Source organism: Lagopus leucura, unplaced genomic scaffold (genome assembly GCF_019238085.1).
Source record: "Lagopus leucura isolate 7727_CA_CO unplaced genomic scaffold, USGS_WTPT01 63731-0_obj-0_obj, whole genome shotgun sequence".
Lineage (NCBI taxonomy): Eukaryota > Metazoa > Chordata > Aves > Galliformes > Phasianidae > Lagopus > Lagopus leucura.
The window spans coordinates 177,923-186,912 of NW_024962403.1; the positions used below are offsets into that span (position 1 = coordinate 177,923).

Here is an 8,990-nt window from a genome sequence, read left to right on the forward strand (position 1 = left end):
GGGGCCTCCCCCTGTGGGCATCCACATCCTTGGGAGCTCTGCTGGGAGGCCCAACAGATCCTTAGTGCCGCATTTGGGGTCACGGTATGGGGTTACCGCAGCAGCTGGGGGTGCAGGGGGGGCTGGCGCCGGTGCTGTCGGTGTACAAACATCGCGCAGACGGATCGATGGCTGCGTCCCGCGGGACGGGATCCCCAAGGCCGAAGTGGGGGGAGAGGGGAGGGGCGTTCTGGTGTTCTCCCATCTGCTCCGGCCCAGAGGGCGCAGTGAGGGCTGGGAGTGCCCCTACACACCCCAGCCCACCGCCAGCCCTCCGCCCTCACCGATATTGTATTTGAAATCTCTCTGGGAAGCGGAGGGCGGTGATGTATCGGAGGTGTTATTGAGAAAATGCAAATGCGTAATAGCGGGCGGCGGGGGCCTCGTCCATCACCCTTCTGGGGGATCCATATCTAATTAACGGTAATGAATGAGGGAGCCCACCTAATGACAGCCCGCCGCTTTGTGATGGAAATGAGGCAATCCCATTAGGCAAAACACTTAATTAAACAAACCGCTCGGAGCGCGGCACGGGGCAGGGCCGGCCCTCGGGGTACCGCACGTGGGGACCCCCCCGCGGGGCTCTCCTTCCCCAGCGCGGTTCCCGGCGGGACGCGCGTCCTCCGCTCCTGCTCCACCGGCACCGCAGCAGGCAGGGCTCGAGGTTAATTCCTTATCAATAGCCCATCGGCAGCTCATCCATCACCGGGAGGGCGGGGCCGGGAGGATCGCGGGGCGCCGCTCCCCGCACGCCGCACCGAGAGCCGCTGCTGCCCCCTGGCGGTCCGCGCTCCGCCGCCGGCCTTGGCCACGAGAGCAGACAGCGTGTTTGCCGTCCCGGGAAGGCAGCCCTCAGACCCCTCAGGCAGCTCTCACGTATCCCACACACCCTCTAAAGCCGCACGTTTCAACTCCGGGGCCCCTTCCTGCCCATCTCGGGGCAGGGATTCAGAGCTGGCCGCGATGAGCGCACGGTGCTGACACGGGGTAACCTCTCACCCTGCAGCAGTTCTCTGCCTTTATCCTCCTTCGCTCCCCCCAGTAAACAGCCAAAGCCAACCGTGGCTGAAGGGCAGTGCAAGGAGCTGCATTTGTGCTTTGTACCACCAGTACACGGGCAGCAAAGACTGATCATCCAAAGAGAACATTACGGGAAAAACACTGGATTTCACGGTCAGCTGTGGGCTAGCTCCCACAGGAAGTGAGTTAAGGAACACCCAGTACCAACCACAGCTCCAAAAGACAGTTTCATTTTCCTCTGTGGCTCCACCTTTCAGTTTCTGGGATCTTTTGGATTTCAGCTGTGCTGTTTCCCTGTATTTTCAGACTGTAGAATCACCAAGGTTGGATGCACAATCCAGGCTGCTCAAAGACAAGCAGTAATAAACACTCCCCAGGGAAGCAAAAGTACTGAGAACACCACACAACAAGACAGAGAAGAAACAAGGCACATCCAAAAGGTTAACGATTTTTTTTTTGGTTCAAGAACAGAAAAGTTACCACAAACATTTGAGGTCTGCTCCAGGGCGAGGGAATCAGTGCCTTGGCTGCTCTCAGAGCTTTCATGGAACCAGACAATGCCAAGAGATGAGGGAAATCTTGGAGAGCTACTTCTGTTTGCTCAATGCAAAATGAAAGAAACAGCAGAGAGGGGAAGAAAACAAAGAGACTGCAGAGTGTCTGCTGTATTGTAGAATCAGTACCAGGCCACAGAACATCACACTGGACATGACACACAAATATGGAGAACATGACAAGACAGGAGGAAACAAGCAACACTCCGTGTGAAAAAAAACAACACCTCAGGGCTCAGATTGCAGCACCTTCAGCTGTTTAAATTACTCCAGATCTACTTTTTGCTACGTTGTGGCTGGCTCTCAGACTTGTAACTGATGGGGAAGAAAGGCACAAAGTCTTTGCTTTCCTCCCTTCAATGACATAAAGGCAAAGGGGATGGCATTCCCCACACAATCTGAGCAAAGCAGAGGCAAACAAGGGAGGCCGTTACAGCACTAAGGAGGCAAGGCCCTGACGCAGTCAGACAGGAAAGTCGTACAGAGGGTGCTGTAGTAGGTGGGATACACCCGCAGATGGCTGACGTGAGCCGAATCTGTGAAGTCCACAGCCTTCACGGGGACACCGAGCCGCTGCCGCGCGTCAGCCATGTGCTGAACATCACTGGCACTGATGATGGCATCCGCCTGGGAGTAGAGGTAAAGCTCCGGCCACCGGGAGGGCGCCTTCAGCAGGGCGTCGTAGTGGCTCTCGTGGATGAAGCGAGTCAGTGGGTACAGCAGGATCTGCAGCAGGACAACTGCAGTAGCAAAAGTGAGCATAAGGAGATACCTGAGCAGCACGTTTGTGGATGTTAGCACAGTGGCCAAGGCACGAAGGGCTCCTCTCAAATTCCTTCTGCCAGGGGCACTATCAAAAACAGCGCCTGCCACTTTGAGGTTCTTAAAGGGCTGCTGAGTGTGAAGCGCCTCAACGATGTAACGGTAGAGCATGGCACCACCGTTGCTAAAGACGTGGAAAAGCACCGGCCTGTTCTCAATGCTGTAGTCAAAGAGCAGCTCCAGGAGTCTCTTGGCTGGCGTGTGGAGGGATTTGAAGCCAAAGCTCTCAGCGAAGAATATCGTCCTCCACGGAGCTGTGTAGCGGATGACAGTGCACCCCTAAACAGAAAGAGCATCCACACGTATTTGGTTCGGGCTGTAAATCATATGGAGCAGGCGAGCTGCTGTACCACAAACTGACATTTGGAACAGATTTCCAACCGAAATCATGGGGCCAAGAGACGCTTTAGTGCTATTAGCAAAGCATCAGCACGGAAGGAGTTGGACTCGATGATCCTCACGGGTCCTTTCCAACTCAGAATATTCTAAACTCTACGAATGGGATTCTATTAATCATAACAGTGCAAAGACTTATCAAAAGCCTTCTACAACTGCAGCAGGCTTGAATGATGTCCCAGATCCTTTCCAATCTTCTGTTGTCACCTAAACTCAGCGGCATTACGCACTGACAAACACAAGGCCAAGGCACCAAGGCGGCCTTCCCTCCCAGAGCTCCCTTGTCACTGAATTAAGCAGAAGAGAAGATATCAAGTTCTTCAAACCAAGCTCTCTATACTGCCTTGCCAGGGTTGCAGCCACTTCCTCATTAAGGCTCTAAGAAAAGCTTTCCTATCCTTTCTCAATATCAGCAACTTTCCAACAGAAAAATATTTCCACAGCAGCTGGCGTGCTGCCACAGAATGTGAACCTCACCCAATCAGCAGCATCTCTTAGTCGCAATAATTGCTTAACAATTAATTCTTCACCAGAACCAGCCGATCTGTGACTCTCACACTGGATTACACATTAACAATACACTTGTTTATGTACAAATTTAACCACCTGTAGTTGAAACAAGTTTGGATAAACATTCTTGCATGCTGACCAAAAAAAAAAAAAAAATCAAATACCTCCCAATACCACAAGCTGGGGACATTCCAGTAAGATAAATGATTAGAAAGGAAGATACCATAATTTAAAGAACCAGCCTCTAGACAGACCTCTAGTTCAAGTTCCCAACAAGCAGGTATTTCTGTTACAGGGCACCTGTTTCAGACAAGTTACAACACATTTGAATGAACATTTATAGGAACTATCAGCAGAGAAAGGAAAAGCAGGAAGAGCAAAAGCTGCTGATACATCTGCCGTGCCCCAGCCTGGCCTTGCAGTCTATGCTGCTGCCCATCAGCAAGCAGTAAATGCATTTCCTTTCCCAACATATTTCCCTGCTTGGACAGCTAATGCAGTTAACTTTAAAAGCCTCAGAACACTCCAGTGATTCACAGAACCACAGAAAACTTCTCCAAGGCAGTATTTTTATCTCAGCTGCATGCACAAAGATGACATCAGCAGCTGTTAGGTAACACTGCTGCTGGACACAAGGATCTTACAAGGACAACAAGAGCTCACCACCTAATGACTTCAGACGCGGAGGGTTTACAGCGATTTCACCAACACGCAGCACAAAGACAGCGCAGAACAGGGACAGTGTCCCCAAGAGCTGTACGACAGTGCCACGAAAGCAGAAGCAAGCTGCTCACCTTCTGACTGTACACTGCGCTGTACTTGGCCAGATGCCTGTCCTGGCAGCCTGCCCAGCCCAGAAGGATCACCACGGGCTGCCCATCTGCGTGCCCTTTCTCCGTGCTGCTCTCTGAAACATTTTAAATTAATTAGCCTCAAGTCTGCTAGGATCTGAAGGTGAAGCAACTTGCCTGGTGACAAAGCTGAACGTAACGGCTAACAGGCGGCTCCCCAGCCCGCTGCGAGCTCACGGCTCCTGTCTGGGCGAGCACAGCACTCTCAGGAGCACCACAGGCCTCGCTCCCCCTCTGCACCTCCAAATACCCCTACGGACCCTCCAACCCGGGTCCCACGCTCCCCAACCCCACGAACCCCTCAGGCTCAGCCTTCTCCGCCCCCGGCTCCCCCCCAGATCTCCTCTCGATCCCGGTCCCGCACCGCGGGCCGCCCCCGGCGCCAGCTCCACCGCTGCCTTCAGCCCGCGAACCCCCATCGCTGCCCGCTGCCCGCCTCGCATCCACCCGCTGCTTCCGCTCTCCCCACCGGAAGCTCCGCCCCCTCACGGCTCGCAGCCAATAGGAAGGAAAAGCACCTCCCACGCGTCATCCTTCTTCCCCTCCCCTCCCCGCCTCCCACTTCCGTAGCAACGCGCCCTTAGCAACAGCGGTGGGTCGGGCGTCCCGCCTACCGGGCGAGAAAGCTCCCTTCTATTGGTCCGATAGGAGCCGCGGAGTGCGAGGATTGGCTGGACTAGGTGTCGGTTATTCGGCGGGTGTCCGCCCATCGCGGGAAGGTGAGGGCCTCGGGGCCGGGCGGGCCGTGAGGGGCCGTGGGGCGGGCGGGCTGCGGGGCGGCGATCGTCAAAACGTTTTCAGGATGCGTTGTAGCACGGAATGAACGAGTATTATGTGGGCAGGGGCTGTTACGGCAGCAGCCAGGACTGATGGACCACAGCACCTCCAGCAGACCGGTGCCGTCCTTCCTGAGCTCGTTCTCCTTTGCCGTGCCCTGGCGGGCAGCCCTTCGTGCCGCCGCCGCCCTCGCGTCCTCAGGACGGTGCTGCTATTTCTGAATAGCGGCTGTGAGCGCGGCTTTCGAATAGGACAGCGTTATACCGGCGGCTTCTCCAACATAAATATAGAAGCCTTAATTTAGAATCAATTTGGGGACGTCTCAGGCTGTAAAGTTCTCTTAACAAGATCTCTGCCGAGGACAGAGCAGCTCTTTATGGGACTGTAAATTTCGTGCAGGCGGTCCCTGTGAAACGCAGGCTCCCTCTGCTCGCTGGCTGTTCTCTCCATATCAATCATGTGCTTTGCAAGTAACGTGTCACAAATATTCTGTAAATCACAGGAAAATGCTTGCAGTAATGTGAAATATGACTTTCACTTGACTGTTTCACCAGAGGCCCCTAGCAGGCCATTCTCCTGTCAGCACTAACATTTGTTATGGCTAATAACACTTTCAATCACAACTATTTTGGGAAAATGGATTTATTTTCAACCTGCTTCCCCGCAAAGGAGATCCTGAGAACGCCCTGCCAAGGACACGGGCTCTTTGCAGAGCACAGGCCGTTAATTCCCAAATGAAATTTCATCTCATCGTAGTTCTCAGTCCCCTTAGCCAACTTTCTGAAGCCTTTGCTTGTTTGTTTCCCACGGCTGAGATGCATTTCCACCTCTCAGGTACTGTTTTCAGGCAGCTCCTGGTAACAGCAGTAGAAAGATATTTTGGGTGCGTGTCGTGGGGATGTCAGCCCCCGCTGAGTGCATGCTCACGTTGGGCAGGGTGGGCTGGGGGGGATTTCATACTGAAATAAAAGTGTGGCAAAGTAATTTGGTAAAGTGCAGACTGCTTTATGGGATTGAAGGCAGTGCAGACAAGGGGCGTTTCTGGATCTCCTGCTTTCTTCCACAAAGCTCTTATTAATTCAGATATTCATAGCTTTTTCATGATGCACCATGGAAATCTCAGAATGAGCACGTAGAAATTAGACGACAACAAAACAGAGCTAAAGTCCACCGTGCCGAAGGTCCCCAGGCACTCTCCCTTTGCCAAGGCCAAGCACGTCCTGCTGGAGTGGATTTAGGCACAGTTCAAACAGCTCAGTGCACTCACAGGAGAGACACGCTGCACTACCAGGCATTGACCATTGACCCTGTCACTCCCCATGAATCCACACCCATCTGTGCCCTCATGTCACCCTACTTACTTTTGGATAGGTCAGATATGAGAGGTAGTGTTCTTGTTGTGAAGCTAGCAAGAAACCAAAGAGGGGAGAATTAGTAACATCAAAGGGACTGTTAATGCATCAAATGAGACATAATTAATGGCTAGAATTCCAGAGATATTCAATATGATGGTAGTTCCTTAATACAGATTTTTTTTTTCCTACTTTTAAGGCCTTTATTAAACTTCTTTCTCATTTTTCTCCAGGCAGAAGAGATCATGACGTCTGCCAAAGAGCAGGAGGCCATCAGGAAGCTCATGATTTTCCTGCAAGAATGGGACAAAGCTCACAAAGTTGCTCGAAGCCACATCCTAGACAACTTCATTAGAAGCAATAATGGCAAGACAGAACCAGAGCTGGAGCTGGAGTTCTCCCAGGGAGCCAGCTTGTTTCTGGCTCGCCTGGCAGCATGGCTGAGGATGACGTATCTGTTTCCTTGGAAAGCCGAAGGTGGCACATGGTAATGGGATGGAGAGGAAGGGAAAGGTCTCTACTAAAAAAAAAAAAATGTATAAAGAATAAGCTTCTGTATAAAAATCCAGCTGCAGGGAAGGAAAAAAAAAAAAAAACTATCTGAAAATGGAACTAAAGTCACATAGCCTGTCTCTCAGGGACCTAGAATTAGGAACCTGGACTCAGGAACCCCTGCATACCTTTGAGAGGAAGGTCCATGCTCCCTCTAACAAAGCCCAGGTTCAGACCCCCACATTGCCAGAGTTGCCTGGGGAACACTGAGGCAGTCTGTAATTCTCTCCTTAGCCTTATCAAACAGCTACATGTACAGCACGTGCATCAACAAGCTGCTCAAGTCCATTGGCGTCTTCTTATCTGCTGCAAGCGGGTGAGTACAGAATGTCACTGCCTGAGAGGTGCTGTGGGGAAGCAGCATGCAGGCAATGGGGTTGTGGCTTGCTATAAGATGCTCTCAAATCCAAATCCACAGCTTGCCCACATCCAGAACCACTGGGTCATTGGCACAGTGTGGAAAGAGCACACTGGAAGCCTGAGCGCAGAGATGGGGTTTTCTGTGCCTGTGGTTTAACATCTGAAACGAGCACGGGGTACAGCTGTAGGTGTACACAGGTGAAGCTCTGTCCCAGCTGAGCCTCAGGTGCCTCGTGTTCAGTGTGCAGGTGCCATCGCACTGCTACAGCGAGGTGTGCTCGCTCAGGAAGATGTGCTCCAAAGCAGGTGACGTTTTTGGCTTTGTTCCTCCATCCATGCAGACGCAGATACATTATTGAATTTCTGGAGACCGGAGGTGTCTTGATGCTCCTGGAAATACTAGGGCTGAACCACCTGAAAGAAGAGGACAAAAGGGAGTCTGTAAAGCTGCTTCAGCTCATTGCAGACGCTGGCAGGAAGTACAAGGAGCTCATTTGTGAAAGCTACGGTAGGCAGTGTGTCCACCTGTGCTTTTTTCCTGATTCAGGTGAGGCTGTTCTCCCTGACCTCTGGTCCCAGGGCTGCTTGCAGCACCGAGCCACTCCTTCTTCTGCTGCCGGACAGCAGATTGCTGCAGCTGTTGGGCTGACTGGAGGGAGCTCAGAGCTCAGCTATTGTTGAGCAGTCATATTTCATCCGCTGCTCCGTTTTTAATGAGCTCACTTTCTTTACAGTCATTTCTTTTGATGCACTATTGCTGTCCCACTGCTCACAACTGCTACAGCAAAAATCACACAGCAGTTTCTATTCTTACCCACAGTTGCCTACTGCAAACCTTCCCAGCCTTCCCTGCTGGAAGTGCTTTGGTGGCACGTATCTTTTGAAAGAACAGTAGAATAATTTTTCCTATTCTTTCTTTTTTTACTCCTGTATGGTGGAAGCCAAACACCATTTATCGCCCTGTAGTTGAGATTATGGCTCACGTTGCTGGTGGCTATAGGGTGATACCTGCTGTCACAGCTTTCTCCAAGAGAGATGGAGCAGCAGAGGGACCCTTAGCAGTGCTGCTGGCACCGACTTAGCGCCTTTTTCTCCATGCAGGTGTGCGATCCCTTGCTGAGCTGCTGGCCACCTGCAGCTCAGCAGAGGCTCAGGAGGAGGTGCAGATCTTGCTGGCCTCTCTGGGCCGCGGCAACCCCAAGTACCAGAACCAAGTGTACAGCGGGCTGCTGGCAGTGTTGCCACGCGGCTCTCCCCGTGCCCAGCAGCTGGCTCTGCAGACACTGCACAGCATGCAGGTGAGTGGTGGGGGCAAAGGGTGCCTCCCTTGTGCCCCCGGGAGTTGGGAAGCCTACAGTTATGCCAGAGAGAAACGCCTGGCCCCATTCCCAGCACTAGTTAGGGCTGCCCCATGCCTATGGGGGGACAGCGGGGAGCACTGCGCGCACCGGCCCCCCACCACCCGCCCTTGTCCCGCAGGAGCTGCTGGGAGAGACGCCCTCGGCTGTAGTGGCGCCGCTGCTGGCGGTGCTGGGCTCGGCGCACCCCGAGGTGCAGTACGAAGGTACGAGCCGTCCCACGGCCTGGCGGGGGGAGGACCGCCCCGCGCGGGGCTCCGTAGGCGGTCGTTAGCCTGCGGCTCATTAACATGCGTCCGATTTGTATACCCAGCGTGCACCGCGGCGGCGCGACCCCGACAGCCCTGTGCTGTGCCGCCGCTCCCCCGGGCAACGCGGGGCTTTGCGGAGCCGGGAGCG

General features: G+C 53.3%; 2 protein-coding genes across 2 annotated transcripts; one reads left to right on the forward strand and one right to left on the reverse strand.

Annotated features, from left to right (window-relative positions):
- Positions 1–1,495: 1,495 nt before the first annotated feature.
- LOC122190589 (transmembrane protein 53-A-like) lies at positions 1,496–4,626 on the reverse strand. The gene is made up of 3 exons (XM_042890641.1): positions 4,557–4,626; positions 4,136–4,248; positions 1,496–2,714 (listed from the first exon to the last, which is right to left on the reverse strand). The coding sequence occupies exons 1-3, from the start codon at positions 4,609–4,611 to the stop codon at positions 2,052–2,054; spliced, it is 831 nt and encodes a 276-aa protein (XP_042746575.1). The 5' UTR covers positions 4,612–4,626; the 3' UTR covers positions 1,496–2,051.
- A 1,737-nt stretch (positions 4,627–6,363) lies between these two features.
- On the forward strand, positions 6,364–8,797 carry LOC122190590 (armadillo-like helical domain containing protein 1; the record flags this gene model as incomplete). The annotated part of the gene is made up of 6 exons (XM_042890642.1): positions 6,364–6,480; positions 6,555–6,772; positions 7,121–7,189; positions 7,575–7,741; positions 8,335–8,531; positions 8,713–8,797. Coding segments are annotated over exons 1-6 (769 nt in total), but the record flags the coding sequence as incomplete, so codon positions are not given.
- Between the last annotated feature and the right edge of the window lie 193 nt (positions 8,798–8,990).